At 40.1% G+C, this 16,720-nt stretch overlaps 2 protein-coding genes across 2 annotated transcripts; both read left to right on the top strand.

The window, feature by feature from the left end:
* On the top strand, nt 1-4,752 carry higd1a (HIG1 hypoxia inducible domain family, member 1A). The gene is made up of 4 exons (XM_080440279.1): nt 1-101; nt 727-799; nt 931-1,065; nt 3,664-4,752. Exons 2-4 carry the CDS (start codon nt 727-729, stop codon nt 3,741-3,743), a joined length of 288 nt encoding a protein of 95 aa, XP_080296405.1. The 5' UTR covers nt 1-101; the 3' UTR covers nt 3,744-4,752.
* A 2,088-nt stretch (nt 4,753-6,840) lies between these two features.
* ccdc13 (coiled-coil domain containing 13) lies at nt 6,841-15,983 on the top strand. Its single transcript, XM_080439807.1, has 15 exons — nt 6,841-6,945; nt 7,738-7,952; nt 8,062-8,210; nt 8,295-8,452; nt 8,652-8,720; nt 8,825-8,938; nt 9,333-9,437; nt 9,565-9,735; nt 9,990-10,166; nt 11,602-11,811; nt 12,984-13,084; nt 13,426-13,485; nt 13,841-13,984; nt 15,553-15,707; nt 15,820-15,983. Exons 2-15 carry the CDS (start codon nt 7,741-7,743, stop codon nt 15,849-15,851), a joined length of 1,857 nt encoding a protein of 618 aa, XP_080295933.1. The 5' UTR covers nt 6,841-6,945; nt 7,738-7,740; the 3' UTR covers nt 15,852-15,983.
* Nucleotides 15,984-16,720: the final 737 nt, after the last annotated feature.

Genomic DNA, 16,720 nt, shown 5'->3' with positions numbered 1-16,720 from the left:
TTTCAGCCGGCGAGGTTGCTGTTTCCTTCCAGTAACTACTGTATCTGACCACATCTTATAGTTTCTTCAGAGGCAGTGTGAACACCATAGTCTTTACAAAGGTAAGAGTATGTATTTGTATCCTGTTAATTCACAAGTATTGTTTTTAAACTACGGTGGAAGTAGAAGTACTCTTTCCATGTATTTTATCCCTGTGAGTGCATGCATGGGTGCCATTGTTCGACCTTCGGTATGTTCGGGCTTATCTCGTGTGCTATCTAGGAAAGTTACTGTATGGAAGTAATTGGGTTCAGCATTTCACAAGAATCATGACGTTATGCTGGCCTTGATACAAGGCTGGTCATGTCATTATGGGTTTATGACCGATGACCGTCTTGATCCAAGGCTAGAGCAGAATGTATGAAGGCAAATGTGTATATCGGGCCAAAGTTACTGCATGTACCCTTGATGTCTAACCTTTGTTCCATCAGGTCATATGTTACATAAATATATATAAACTGCACAAATGCTTGCTTTAGATTACATGACTTGGATCAAACTGCGTGTTTATTTGGATTTTGTTGAGCCCTATGTAGACCATAAAGGTGGGTGTGTCTGGGCTAATGAGATGCATCACGACAAGTGACACACGTATTGATTCCTATTATTTCTATTATATTAACACCATAACGTTCTGTTTTAGATCACCTATAACTATTATTATTTATTTGTTTTTTTTTTGTCAAGATGTCTTCCCCCTATGATGAAAATGAGTCCAAGTTCATGCGAAAGGCAAAGGAGAATCCATTTGTTCCTATTGGTGAGTACATTAAGTACCCACATGTTACATCATCACATACATTTTACAAAGTTTAAAAAAAGATTACTTTGATAGTTCTGCTGGTTTATATTATGTATTGTTTTAATTAAAATGTGTCTGTCTTATTCAAGGCATGGCTGGGTTCTTTGCCATTGTTGGATGGAGACTTATGAAAATGAGGAGTCGAGGGGAGACAAAGATGTCTGTTCACCTGATACACATGCGTGTTATGGCTCAAGGCTTTGTAGTGGGAGCCATGACAATAGGTATGTATAATGTCGGACACATTTGAATCACAGAATTGGATGTATTCAAATTGCATTATCACCAGAGTATGTTTGCTCAACTGGGCTGGGTTGCACCAGCTGAACATAATTCCAAGTTAGGGCGTAAAGTAATAGTAGCAGCAACTACATTTTGTAACTAGTGACCTAGTACGAACAATTTTCTACACAAGGTGAAAACATGCATTTATTTCTTGAAGAAAAAAAATTACAGCATAGTCATTGTCTGTCAGAGTTCCTCTCTGTTCAAATTACAGCATAGTCATTGTCTGTCAGAGTTCCTCTCTGTTCCCCAGCTGCCCTCCTCACACTCCCTCGAAATTCAAAGGTGCCTTATTGGCATGAGAATACACATTTACATGACATGACAAAGCAAGTGTCAAAATAAAACCCCTCTCTCTCACACATGGCTTAAATGCATCTCCCCAGCCCAGGGACCATCCAGACCCCCCTAGGCTGTGTAAATAAGCATGTCACACAGATGGTCAACACACCTTCTGGCCTCAGGGTTATCATAATGTCTAATCAGCTGTTCAATCTGGTTACCTGTGCAGGGTGTCTGCGGGTCCTTAAAAAGTATTAATTGTATTACATGTGTTTTTGAAAGGTCTTAAATATTATTTGAGGTGATGTATTCACAATCTGACTGAGTTTTTTCAAGTGATTAATCAGATTGATCATGAATACATTTCTTTCAATCTGCAAAGACCTTGGTCAAAAGAAAATAGCCTACGGCTTTTTCCCTTCTACTTCGGATTCAGTCCATAGAGGTCACACTCTGCATTCTATTAAAAACGTCATGGATCAATGCAAGTCGAATGATAAATGCCTTAAGAAAAACTAATTCATTACCTGGTTAAAATCAGTGCCCGGTAATGTCTCTGAAGCCTGATACAGTATATGTTGCATTTCATTCATTTTAAACTTGATATAATGGGATTAAGGGTGGTAGAATTCCATATAAGTGAGAAGGACAAACAGTATGAAAGAGCACGCAGCAGACTCCTGTTACTGGAGTGTTATGTTACTGGTGATGTTCCAACACAATCACCGACATTTGCACCCAACACATAGCTGAAGTGATTTGGATAGGGACAATTCCCTCTTATCACGGGAATTGACGATGTCTTTCACTAAAACAATGTTTCCAGTCTCAGCTTGTGTAGAGTCAGACATTCACATGTGGAAAAGGCCAGGCCAGAAGAGTTGAATGACCCAAGAACAGCCAGCACATTGGAGTAAGATCCTGATAATAGTGCCCATTTTCTTCTTCATTTAGGCATACTGCTCTGTTTCTAGAGCATCAGTGGTTCTGGAACACTAGAACCACTCCTGCTAACTTCATTCTTGAGAATATTGCATACTCGGTTGAGAGAGGAAAAGTGATACCTGTACTAGACACCCCTTTTAAGGTGCAGAGTGGAAGAGCGGTGAGGGGACAGATTGAATATTCTCCACCCATCTAAATAGCTCCCATAAACACAGTAGTCTAGAAGCCAGACCAGATGGCAAAACAAAATAATTCAGTAACATACACATTTGGCATTTAAATATTTTGATGATAGTTGCACCACAACGAATTATATGATATTACTTTATCATCTCACACTGAAATTTGTCTTGCGACCCAGCAGCCATGTATGCAACACATACTGTAATACACACATTTGACATGACACAGAAACAAAATAAATAAATAACATGCATAAAAACACGAAGACAAGAGCAATGTCTACTGCTCACTACCCCTGGCCAGACTCTAGATTAAGATTCAAAGTCGACTTATTGTCAAAGGAATTCTTCAGTCTAACCTTATTGTATATTGGAACACCGCATCTCCTTCCTGAAGGCAGCAACCTATATTCCCCATACAAAACATGGCTAGTGTTTGAAGTGATATTCCTTGCCAACCTTAGCATACTGTTGGTTAAACGTAGATGTAGTCTCTCAAGTGGTTGTCCAACAATCTTTGAACAAATGTTCAGTTGTTGCAGCAGTTGTGAGTTTAAAGCAACAGACAAACATCCATACCATCTGGTACTACTGAAGAACACTCATAATAACAGAAGTGAAAAACTAAAGAAGAATCTGTGTACTTGCACCACAAGGATCATAATTATATAGATACATTTAATACATTCTTTGCAATACAAATTTGATCAATTTAGATCTTGGTGTATTTCTAGTGGTGCACCAAAAACAATCTGTTAATGAGGAGAGCGTCTTTACTTTGTGTTGGTGCAGACCAGGATCACAGACCAGGATCACTGGAACTATCTACCGGTAATAGAGAAATCAAAACTGTATCATCAGAGTACTTGAGAATGTATTGGTCTTGTGTGTCAGTGCGACATTGAGACAGATATTTGTCAGTACAACAGCTGTCAGTATAAAGGTAGTACAGCTGAGCTTACAGAACCCTGGGGAGCACCCACATTTGTAGTTAATGCTGAGGAAAGGGTTCTGTTCACTTTCACCCTCTGTACTCTGTTAGTCAGGTCATAGATATATGTGGACGAGTTAGAATTTATACTCTGTGCTTTAAACTAACCCCTTCTCTTTCTCTGTTATGTTTTTCAGGTGTCATCTATTCAATGTATAAAGATTACATTGTGAAACCCAGAGAACTAGCAGCCCAGAAAGCATTGGATCATAAATGAGCATGGACTCTTTTCGGACTTATATTAACAGTATATCCCTTAATATTGCCTCATATTAAGGTGTTGTAGAACATTTGTTTTTGCAGATGTGTACATTTTCTATTCACATCCTTCACAACACCCCACCACTGTAAATAGTTCTAAGTTATAGGTAAAGATATTTGGTACATTAATTTGAAGCTTAAAGATTCTCTTCAGTGTTCTAGTGATGTCTTTTTCATCAGATAAACCTTTACTGATCCCTGGGGGGGAATCAGGAAACCCAGAAGTTATTTCCGTCATGGGCTCCCACCACAGATAGCAAATGGAATTTATGCGTCAGGGTTTGGATGAAGCCTTATGGTATTCTTATGTTTTGTTCAAGATCCACAAATCAATACATACAAATATGTAGAAAGCTTACATTAGTACTGCAATCGGTCTCATGCCACCAACGTCGTACTGAAGTTTCATTCTAGCTCACCTGTAATGATGTGTATTCATTGTGTAATGTTTCTGACAACTGTTAATAGAGCAACTTGTTAGCAACTTATGGTCTTGAAGCATATAATGGCTTAAAGATGTATCGTTGACTACGACAGGTTTGATTTATGTTGTAGAAGAAAACATGAAACTCCTAGGCTTATGTTAACCACAGACATTATTTTCTGCATAAATCACAATTGTGAGGGGGGTCTTTGGAAATCTGTTAAAGAAACCCATGGCTCAAACACAAACTAACTTCTGGGTTTTAAGACTAAACTGACACTACATAAGAGGATAAGAGCTACTACTCCTGTGAATGGAGCTGTGATAATGTGAATTTGTTTTTAAGATTCAGTGATATAGTGATAACACTTTTGTGCAGGAGAGATGTACAATTGTAAGAATCTTTGCATTGTTAATGTGTGGAGACATGAATTGAATTGGGCAATTTCATTTTCTTAATGAGTGATGTCAAAATGAGAATCTAATTATTTGAGCATTGCAAATATTTAGATTTGGCTTGGTGTGCATCATTTGGTTACAACTATGAATGAATGTTTTTTGATTGAATACTTAATTAACAAGTTTGTTCACAGTATGGCAGTACAGTCAATTCCACAGTGCAGTATCCAGGATAATACCACAGTATACATTATTTTGCTGTATTTATTAACCCCCACTTTTAATTACATACTATGACCCATAGGAAAAAATACATGGTTGCTTGATACTGCAGTATAACTTAAAAACATTATACCGTTACACTTACTGTCACGGTACCTACTGGTATCTTGAAACTTTTTTGTTACTTTTGTTGCACAGACTGTTTTTCTTTTGTTTGTTTTCCCTCAGATTTATTGTTTTCTTTAATTAGCTCTATAGATTTTTGCCAAATGCAAATTGTATGCACCTTAGCCTACTTTTCTGAAATGGGCACACGATGGGATACTCTGTAAAGATGCCTACGCTCAAATGGCCAAAACAAAGTAGTACAAAAATTGTGTTGATTCAGCTTCACATCATCTCTAATTTTTTAAGGAGCCATAATTCGGCACCAAAAGGGAATTTATTGTCTGGAAAGAACCCTGTAATCATCTTTGGGATTTGACTACATTACTACAAATTGGCCTATGTCTGAGGTACAGTATTTGAACTCTGGCTATGGATTGTCAAAAGGCCCAATTTATCATTCGCAATATTTTTCAGTCCAGTGTTTCAATGTCAACATTCTAACTGAAGTCACAATCACGACAAATGGAACTGCGGCAATGATGACTTATCAATAAGTACAGTATATACATTTTGTGATTTGCTTGAAGACTTGTTAAAATTGAGTTGCATGTCCGTGCGCTGATTGTAAAATTCAATTAAAATAATTAAAAAAGATACATAGGTAAATTCTATCGTCTGTATTTTTCACCTTAAAAGTAGTATTTAGACCATTAGCAGAGGGATTACATGCATGCCAAGTGTGATTGATATAAGGATAATTTTAACAGGTCCGTTCATGAAAGTCCTTACGGTCTTGTTTCCAATGAAGGCCTGTGAGCAATTGGGGGTTAAGAGTCTTGCTCAGGGACAAATTTCATTTCATCGACACATTTGCTGGCCTGGCCTGGAATCGTACCTGGGGCAACCAGGGCCTCTGGCTTCCTAGGCGGGCTCACTAACCACTCGGCTATGGCTCAACCTTATTTTTGACTCTTATGTTCGCAACGTTTTCTGGCCGCAACCCCAGTTGAGGCATTGCATTTAGTTTCACAGTGAGCTTGTAGATGAGCTATTTTCATTTTTTTTTTCTCTTTCTTATAATCATTTGACAATTTGGCCAATGTTTAATCAACAAACTATACTATAAAAACTGGTCACTCTTGATGAAGTAATGGTCTTTTTTTTTCTTTGTTTTTCTTCAAAATTGTAACGTTACTGTCATCTGGAGACACCCCCCCCCCCAATCATGTGGGGACCACTGCTCCAGGGGTTTGTTTATTTAGGGTTTGTAAACATTGATCTTGGCAACAGAGCATATATTTATGCCCCTGGGTCCCCCTCCTCCCCTCCTCCCCTCCCTCGCACATTGTTGCATTCTCCCGCGAGACTTGGTGGCCCTGATGCAGTGTTGCCAGATTCTGCGAGAGAAACAAGCAACCAGGTCTATGAAAACAAGCCAAAAAGAAGCGACTAGGCTACGGCTACTCCGAGGTGGAAAGCCTGATGACGCATGGCTAGGTTACGGCTATTTAAAAATGCATCGAAGTTGTGAACTTGTAGATCTGCTATTTTCAAAACTATTTTTAGGAATTTGGGAATATGTTTGAAACTTTTTTTAACAACACAAATCTGATACGGGCGTCCCGGACATTTTAACTATGGGACAAATACATATGAATCTAGGGTCCTCGCCATGAAAATGTTTGAAAACCACTTGTTTAAACAACGTTAGGAAACAAGCAAATACACTTTAGAAACAAGCCCAAATAACAGCAACCCGCAAGCTGCAACTACCAATATTTACAAGCAACTTTACATAAAGACAAGCCCAAGGTCGCTTATAATAAGCGGACATGGCAACACTGTCCTGATGTGTCTCGTAAACAGGTTGCTGTCAATGGTTGCTATGGCTACGATAGGCTATACATCATGGTGCGGTCAGCGTCAGAGGAGATGAAGTCCTGATAGGAGGCTACTGAACAGCTCTCAACACAACAGTAGCGTAATCGAGTAGTTTAATTAACAGGTGAGTTATTTTGTACGATGTATGCCTAACGTTTGCAAGTTATGGGTTGCATCGATTGACATCTAACATACATGCAACGCTTTAACATTAAACTTTCTACAGTGTTGAGGAGGCAATTGCTGCTACGGTGCCTTCACAGGCCTACTACTACTACTACTACTGACCGGTCCTGGCCATCTTTTTAAATGTGAAATAATTCATAGTCACTTAATTACACAAGCTTTTTGATCTATGTAGCCCAGTCAGTGGTTCTCAACCTGTGGGTCGGGCCCCTTGGGGGGGGGGGGGGGGGGGTATAGTGAAGTGTCAATTTAAGGACCTGTTTAATACCTAAAAAACCTTACCATTACAGCATCAAAAGTAATCAACAAAGGGGGGGGGGGGGGGGCAGATGATGGTGAAGTGACAATTTAAGGACCTTTTTAATACCTAAAAAAAACTTACCATTACAGCATAAAAAGTAATCAACAAACTATTCTATAAAAACTGGTCAAACAATTGTCCAATTGGCAAAACATTTGAAAATAGCTGATTTCCAAATTAAGAGGCGTTGTGAGCTTGTAGATCTGCTATTTTCACAATATGTATCTGGGGTCCCCAATTCAAATATGATTATTTTGGGGGGTCACGGCCTGAAAAGGTTGAGAACCACTGACATTGTTGCCCACCCATTCTTCTTCTAATTAAGTAAAAGCCATTCTTTGCCGTTCTTTGCTCATGAGATCAAAATATGGGCCTTTCTCAGCCATCACCAGTATTTGTTGTCTTTAAACCTATGCAATGACCCTGCAGATCATGGAAGACGATGGTGGACTGAATGACAGTTTAAAGCACCAGTTCCAAGCTCTCCAGAAACAGCAGGAGGAACGTCTCCAAAGAAAATTATATAAAAAGAAGGTTAAAGAACTGGACAATCCTGCCAGTGTGACCCAGGAGACCCCCAATAGTCTCGATGACTTGAACCTGTCTGATCTAGACACTTTTCATACAGAAAACCTTAATGAGAGGTGAGATCTATGAATTGATTCCCAGAATTGATTTCCATCTCTAAAATTGTGATGAATTATTCTGCCGTCTGCAGGTTCCCATTCTGAGTGTTTCACTTAATCCCTACAGACTTCTACAGAATGAAATTCAACAGTTACTAGACCAAGTGAGGGAGCTAACTGATGAGAATGGTCGTCTCTTCAAGCTTCTGAGTGAAAAGGATTTTGAAATAAAGCACCTGAAAAGGAAAAGAGAGGAAGATAGACTGGCTTTAGCAGGTACAGTATTAAGCAACAGCAAACAATCGGTTGAGTTGATATTCTCTAGCATCTTGCAAAAACGTTGTCATCAATGTTATTCAGGCACATCTGGCTTGGCAGGGGATGCTGCAGCCACCAAGATCGTTGAGCTGTCCAAGAAAAATAGAGAGTTATCAGCTGAAATTGAACAAGAAAAGATTAAAGCAAAGCAAAGCAGCAACAGAGTCAAAGAGCTGGAGAAAGAGGTGATGGTGGCATTGGTGTTATCTGTAATAATTTCAACCCATAAATGAACACATACAAAATTTGTTCTAAAACTCGTGTTTTAGATCAAATTACATTTTAATCAAACATTTGTGATAATATTGGTTGATGACTGAAATCTTAGTAAATTAAGAAGGGACTGTGTAAATGAATGATGATTTATTTTTCCTTTTATACTTTTGGCCATAGCTTTCATTACTCTCTCCACCTGGGAAAAAGATTGACACAAAAATACTGGATGTGAGGTCATCAGATGATTGCGAGGTATGTAGAAAATGTGACAAGTGAATATTAGGAAATTGAAGTTATCATATTACTAAATTATAATAATGACAACCCCAGCATTGTGTCTTTTTCTTCACCAACAGAACAATCCGGTGATGAAATCTCTGCAGGACAAATTAACTGCTGCCCAGTTCAAAATGACTGAATATCGCAACCAGATTCAAGCTGTTAAACAGGAGCTGAAAATAGCTCATAAGGTAGCAGTGGTACTGATGTCCACCCTCCACCCTATAATGTTGTATCACCTATGGTATTAAGTATTCAACAGTTGAGAAGGGCAAAAACGGTATCAAATATGTCTATTTGTCATATAAATGAATGTATAGCCTAATAGAATGCTCTGTTCACATGCAGCAACACTGTGCTTCCGCGTCAAACACCTGACACATTTGTTCAATATGAAGATGTGTTGGTTAAATAAATACATCCATAGCAATAAGCATCATCATGTCCCCTAGCAAAGTGGCTGTGAACATGGAAGTATAGGCACAAACATGCTGTAGTTTATACAGTACAGTTATTATGAAAAATTACAAAAATAATAACGATAAAAAACAATAACAAAAAACAAGACTGCTATTTTTGTTACAGGTATTGATTAGTGAGGTTGGAGAGGAGTTCAACGTCCAACAGGTACTGAGCTGCCCAGGGGGCTTCCGGGGTCGCTCTCAGCAGATTTTAGTTCTTCAGGCCAGGGTAAGATGGCTGAATTCCTTGAATAAACTGATGTTTTCATAACGCCTATGTATTCTTACAGCCAAGAGGGGTTTCACTTAATACATCCGGCAGGGGAGACAGGTTTGTCTAATTTCTTTGTGTCCAGGTCCGGGACCTTGAGCAGCAGTTGAACCAATCAGCTCAACGGAAGCAGCCGAGTGTGTTGAGTGTCGAGGAAGAGTTTTTGGGGGTCAGCACCCTGCAGAAAACACCACCTCAAGACAGGAACCTCGGCTACATTCGCACCATTGAGAGAGAGAAGAGAGAGACATTTGAGGTGATATAATCATAGATATAATCACTTGTACATGAAGTTCATGTAGGCCTACAAGCAATCTGGGAACCCATCGTCAAAAAAATTGGAAAAACAGTGCCCTCTGCTGAGATATGAATGGTATGAATTAAAAAATATATATATCTCAGTTGAATTGGCTCATTTACAGTTCATGTCATGAACTGTAAATGAACTAATTCAACTGAGATATACATTTTGTTTGCGTACTAGTGTCCTCATTTGTTTTGACTTGGCAGAGGATCACAGCAGACTATGAGGCACTCCTGAGCGACCATGAAGAAGTGAAGAAGAAGCAGGAAGGCTTTAAAGCCAGAAACAAATCTCTGACTGCCGAAGTCAAAACCCTGAAGGTTCAGATATCCACTCTCCTGGATAAGGGCAAGCATGATGATGAACTGGTGGATGCCCTACTCGTAAGTCATGAAACAAAATATTAGTTATCATAAAACAAAATTAAGTGTACAATTCTACGGATAGCCCAACAGTTTTGATAGATTTTCACAGTGGATACAGTGAGCCTGTCAAACATAATGTTTATTGCATTTCTCTTTGGATCTGGTAATGGGGCCTCCATGGTTGAGTATGTAACAGGATTATGAGCCCGCCTGGTAGTGTCTGTTTCATATAAGACCTGTCTAGCACTTCTTATAAAGCCCTGGAACAAAGTTAATTGGTGATCAAAGTAGTCCACCACCTTGTGCTGCAACTAACACGTCATAAAAAACGGCCATGCAACAAAGTGTAAACCAAACCTTATGGTGTAATATACATATCAGTTTTTGTATCGACTATATAAATTAGGCTTAAAGGAGGAGTTCACCCAAAAAATTACTTATTTTCTATCAATTACACACCCCATGAAGCCTTGATTTCATGGATTTATTTTTGTTTTTGTGTGGCATTCCTAAGACAATAATTTGATGACCGTGTGTATTTCCGGTAGGAGACACAAATAATCTACTTTGTGTCTCCTACCGGATACATTAGCCGGTAGGAGACAGGAATCAAATTATTAGCTTAAGAATGCGACAAAAACAAAAAAGAATCCATGGATTCAAGGCTTCATAGGGTGTGCAATTGATAGAAAACTAGAAAAAGTGCTCCTCGGAGCACAGGTCTCCGCCAGGTCAGGTACGTTATTCTGGCTTCCTGGTGGCGCTATAATAGGCCAATGTGAAAAGGGTGCCATTTATTGTTAGGTCTTTCACGGCATTCAGACACTGAATTCATGATTTGAGGCATTTTGTTCCAAAAATGTGTTTTGCTAAATTAGACCTGCTGGTGGCGCTGTAACAGACCAATGTGAAAAGGGTGGCATTTCTTCCTCGGCATAGTGGGAATGTGCGTGTGAAATTTCACGGAAATCGCAAGCTGCGTGCATAGTTTGAGGCTTTTTGTTCAAAACGGACCAATCCTGCAAACTTTGCAAGCCAACCTTAGGCAATGAGGATGGAATATGGGAAATCGGACAGATCTGTGTTGATCACATGACTGTAGAGATACTGTGTACCGATTTGCATGACGTTTGGATAAAATCTGTAGGAGTAATATAAAGAAATGGGTTTTGCACAAATCGGCCTCCTGGTGGCGCTATAACAGGCCCATGTGAAACATTTGGGGCAGAGGTTCTGAATTGGCATCCAGGGAGTGTGTGTGCACAGTTTCGGAGCGACCGGGCCAACGGTGCCGGAGATTAGCTGCTAACACACAGACAGGACGGACGGACGGACGGACGGACAGGGGGTAAAACATACTCTCTCGCCATGCCTTTCGGCCTGGCGGAGACAATAAGTAATTTTTTGGGTGAACTCCTCCTTTAAGCATGTCCGTCCTGTGTCTCTCCTGCAGAAGCAGCAGACCCAGATGCAAGAGGTGCTGAGCCGTCTCAGCCAGCAGCAAGACGCACGGAACCAGGAGTCCCAGAAGACCCCGGGACTGCAGCTGAGCAGTGAGGCCTCCAGGCACAGCACCCTCGTCCTGCAGCTCAAGCAGATGGTCTCTGAGAGGGAGGCCAAGGTTAAGGAGCTGGAGAAGGAAATCCAGCAGATTTCCTTGAAGGTAAAGACTTTAATTGGAACCAATGGCTGAAAATAGATGCTCCCATTCCCAACAGTCAGCAAGCGGTGTAAAATGTGAGTTGAAAATTGAGTGTCACTGGTTCGATTCCGTCAGGACACGTGTGTTGCATAACTTTCCCCCTATTTGCCATCAGGTTCCTGTCTGTCTCTATCAAGCCACATTTAGCCACTAACTTGAGGATTACTTATTTTGTATTTGTATTTCATTAAGTGTTCATTGCAATACAGATGAAATAGGGACAAACGTAACATCCCGTATGTTAACCAGTGGCGCAGCCAGAATGCTAGTATAGGCTGGGCCTGAGCAGGAGCGGTGTGCCCGACCCGTGCGCGCACGCGAAAATTTGCGGTTATATTGGGCGTTTTGGGGCGTTTTTTTGTTACTTTATTTCGTTTTTAGGGTTAGGGTTAGGGTTGGGTTAGGGTTATGTTATTTAATTCTTATTTTTGCCTGATTTTACAGATTTTTTTATTCAAAAAGTAATTATAGAAAAATTAAAAATATTATTATATATTTTTTTTGCAAAATTGATTGGGTGGGCCAGCTCTCTATGTGGGTGGGCCACGGCCCACCCAGGCCCACCCAGGCCCACCCAGGCCCACCCATGGCTGCGCCCCTGATTTGCAGTTATTGCGGTTATATTGGGTGTTTTGGGGCGTTTTTTTGTTACTTTATTTCGGTTTTAGGGTTGGGTTAGGGTTATGTTATTTAATTCTTATGTTTGCCTGATTTTACCGATTTTTTTATCCAAAAATTAATTACAAAAAAAATAAAAATAAAAAATATTATTATTATTATTTTTTTGCAAAATCGATTGGGTGGGCCAGCTCTCTATGTGGGTGGGCCACGGCCCACCCAGGCCCACCCATGGCTGCGCCCCTGATGTTAACTGGCATCTTCTGTACAATAAGCTAATTATAGTTCCATTATTTGAAAGAGAAGAGCTAGCCCATGAAGATAGCATATGGATAGAAACAGTAGTAAATAATAGAGAATTTCTTTCTCTTTACCCAACTAGTGTTTTTGTTTTTGTTCCCATCTTCCTTTCTCCCTCCTTTTTTATTTCAAGTAAATCATATTATTGTTTGTCACAGAACACAAAAAAGCAAAAACAGAAATATAAGAGAGGTCATTTCAATCCTATGTTGCAGAGGGAGGATGGAAGCAGTCAGGCCGGTTGCATGACAGCTGCATGCAGTTCCACATCTCCCACAGAAGAGGGAGACAGTAGCAAAAGAATGAGCTCTGCATGGTATGTGTGCTAATAATGATCATCACATTAAAAACTATTATATAAAAAAATACTATTATGAAATATTGTTTGCTCCATTGGAATTGGGCATTGGCAGTGCAATACTGTGAGTCTGGTGTCTTCAGAAAAAATACTACAGAAAACTGCCCAGACAGATGCTTTACATAAATTATCTTTGACAGCTTTATAAATAAGTCAAAATCAAAATATTGATGCAAACAGAGATGTTGCTATGGTGTGTGTTAAAATGTCAGCCTATTGATTTAGTTTAATGCGTTATGTCTCTGTGAATTGATTCTGTAATATGATGTTCTATGACTAAATAACTTCCTCTCTTCCAGTTCAGTTACAAAACATGGCCATAAACTGGTGCCGTCTGCACCAACTAGTTTAGATGTCAGGTAGGTTCATGAGTTACTCATATATCTGTTCCATAGCTGTTTTTTAACATTGTTATGCATTTTTGCAAGTGTTTTTTACAGCGTGGCACTGTAGAGCTGTCTAGAAGAGGCTCTGTGAGTCTGTGTGTGTGTGGCTGGACCGATCAGCGCACATAATGTTTTATACGTTGAAATAATGAAACTTTTAAACTAAATTTATACCGGGACGGGAATCAATGGAGGTCGGATTGGGCTGAAGCTTTGCCCAAATATGTAAATGACTAACATAATACTACTGACGTCGTAGATGCCTGACATCATACACTGGCCACATGAAATCTGAGATCCACATCTTGTTTTTTCTCCCTTTGTCTAGTGGTTTGGGTCCTCCTAGATGTCAACATTGTCCTGCTGAGGTGAACTCTCTGATGGCCCAGTGTACCGAGTACAGGACTTTGTACCAGGCTGCAAGTGTAGAGAAAGACAGACTCCTAGTCGTGGTCAAGGTCCAGCAGGCAAAGTAATACACTACGTTCAATTCAATGTACCGGTACATTATCCCTGCTGTGTACTTTTCATTCAAAGCACAAGCTCTGTCTATTGAATCCCTCTCTGTCCTTCACCATCTGTGTAGGTGGATTGAACCGTAGTTTCTATCACCACAATGTGTGGGCTTCTTTCTTGACCAAGAACAGTCATTGGCTAGTTTGCCATCACATAGAACAGGGTAATTTTGTATGTCTTTAATGTACACCCTCTTCCATATTTTTGCAGTTTAAAGCACTGACGTCACCAGCTAATACATGCAAAGGAAGACGGGACTACTAGTGATGAGTTTTCTCCGACCCACGTGTCCCGCATTTATGAATAATTTGAACCGCCCCGATCCGCTCCACCAATAAAGTGAGCATTTCTTGACCCGCCCCGGCGTGACCCAGGTGTTACGAGTCGACCCCTTGCATCACTGACTAGTCTCGCGTAGCCAGACAACTATTCCACAATCTCCGAATGCTATATAGAGTCTGGAACTACACCTCCCGAAATCCGATTGAGGAAACTGGCACTTCCGTTCACGAAAATACATTTTAAAATATCTTTACATTTTGTTTTTTAATTTCCATTTCTGCTCAGCAGCAAGCTGAATATACTTAGGTGATTTTGATTTATATTAGGATACATTTGCGCGAATGTAAAGACGAAACGGAAGTGGGGAGGAGGCTTCACATCCGGTTTTGTATGTTAATCATGATCAGAGCTTCCAAGTCCCAGACTGTATGACCGGAAACATTTGAAAATTGTGGGAGGCAACAGTCTGGCCACGCGAGACTAATCACTAACAGGTAAAAATATAAATGTAGTATAAATTCTACATGAACTACCCCCAGTATTCTGGGATACCGGTAGGTATATTATATACAGTCAATCCACTGTAGATTATGAGGAATATTCAATCTATCAACGGAAAATATTTCATATTGTGTGTGTTTAAAGTTATAATTACGATAATTACTTATAATTATAATAAGTAAATAATTGCACAGTCTGTGCCCCATGTCGATCATCAAAAATAGAACTGCGCTCTGAAAAGCTAGCCATTGGACGCCTCCAGTTAGTCTACATCCATTGAAAACAATGGGTGCGTTAGCAGCGTTACTTGATGGGAGTGTCTGACACTTTCAATCTGTCAGAGCCTCAAGAATGCTCTTAAATTCATTCTTGCTGTTGATTTCTGAGCATGCGAGTGCCATTTCTTGTCGTGACCTCCACGACGTGAATCCATTCTCACCAACTTGAATGCATGGATATTGATAATAGGATGCTATGGAAACAGACTAAAACAAATTATCAGAGAATTATGAAATGTTAAATCTTATACAAGGAACTGCATCTAACATGTACACTACATACAAATCTTTTCTCCAATGACCCCGAATGAATAGACCATGATCCTAAATATTCTTCAAAAGGAATGGATCAGACTGGCAGTCAATATCAGAGCCTCTAATTCTAATAGATGCCATGCTTATATCATTGTGCTGATATTTCTGATAATTCAGGGATGTATTGACAGCCCTTCTCTTTTAACAGAGAGAAAGAGATGAACCAGAGGTGTGTGGAGGCGGAACAGAGACTCCAGGAGGAGCGTCGCAGGGCAGTGACATTGGAGCAGCAGCTAGGGAAGTCAAAACTGGACTTGGAGAAAGGATTGACACTGCATAATGCAAGCGACAGGAGTCCAATCGGTAAACCTGAGTGCTCAGTGATGACATGGTGTGATCCAGATTATGCTCTTTTTTTGTGTGCAATGACTCATCGATCCCTCTCTGTTTCTTTCTTGTCTGTTGCCGTTATCAGTACTCCCCCCTCAGGAGCTTCCACCAGCCTGACAAGAAACTCTGGGAAACAGGGGGAGTCGACCCACTGACTGATCGATAGACGCACCACTGAATGAACTAAGTATCCAATGAAACTGAGGATGTCAGTACAGATGCTATCTCTTATGTATTGATGCCTTAGTGCTTGCTCTGAGAACGTTAGGAACATTACTGCTTTTCAACTGTAAAACTTCAAACATAAAATGTAACTATGGGTCACCTGCACTATAAAGTTCTCAGTGTTAGTTTTCATAGTGTGGCTCAGCCGTTTTTTTAACGGGTTCCATGCCTAGCTCAGGACTTGTGCTGCTTGCCATTTCTCCTGTTTATCCAGTCTTCATTGTATCTAAATATAAATGTATCTAAATAAAGCAAAAATGCTATGAAAATATATATTTTTATTACATATTAAAAAAAAAGTATAATATGGTGAACATCATTTGTGGAGAACTGGAGATATAAAAATCAAATCATGTGGGTGGATGGATTGAGGTAGTAACCTTGACCTACTGCCAGTGTGCACAAGAAATGTGGAGCTGATCGGTCAAGCGGTTTGCGAGATTAGCTCCGGATACACTCAGCACGACGCACGCACGCACGCACGCACGCGGCACACACGCGGCACACACGCGCCACACACACACACACACACACACACACACACACACACACGCCAAAGCGCTCGCCTACTCGCTTCTAAACGCCCCAGTTGAAAATATTTAAGCTCAAACGTCAAGCAGCTTCAAGCTGATAAAAACGAATGTGAATGTGCCAGCGCTAAATAAATGTTCAATTCAAAGCTCTGCGCTCAGGAAAAACATCTTGGTGGTTACAGCCCCTTAGGAACAAGGACAAAGGCAGAGCTGCCAAGCGTAGGAAAG

Source organism: Gymnoscopelus braueri (genome assembly GCF_963280865.1).
Source record: "Gymnoscopelus braueri genome assembly, chromosome: 10".
NCBI lineage: Eukaryota > Metazoa > Chordata > Actinopteri > Myctophiformes > Myctophidae > Gymnoscopelus > Gymnoscopelus braueri.
Note: the sequence above shows the minus strand (reverse complement) of the source record. Positions and strands in the feature narration are given on the sequence as shown.

What these genes read in the sequence shown, in the direction of transcription:
- ccdc13 (XM_080439807.1), top strand. Translation starts at nt 7,741, where the DNA reads ATGGAAGACGATGGTGGACTGAATGACAGTTTAAAGCACCAGTTCCAA. An exon ending in ACAGAAAACCTTAATGAGAG is followed by an intron (nt 7,953 to 8,061) that starts GTGAGATCTATG and finishes TAATCCCTACAG; the next exon opens with ACTTCTACAGAATGAAATTC. An exon ending in AGCTGAAAATAGCTCATAAG is followed by an intron (nt 8,939 to 9,332) that starts GTAGCAGTGGTA and finishes TTTTTGTTACAG; the next exon opens with GTATTGATTAGTGAGGTTGG.
- higd1a (XM_080440279.1), top strand. Translation starts at nt 727, where the DNA reads ATGTCTTCCCCCTATGATGAAAATGAGTCCAAGTTCATGCGAAAGGCA. An exon ending in GAATCCATTTGTTCCTATTG is followed by an intron (nt 800 to 930) that starts GTGAGTACATTA and finishes GTCTTATTCAAG; the next exon opens with GCATGGCTGGGTTCTTTGCC. An exon ending in AGTGGGAGCCATGACAATAG is followed by an intron (nt 1,066 to 3,663) that starts GTATGTATAATG and finishes TATGTTTTTCAG; the next exon opens with GTGTCATCTATTCAATGTAT.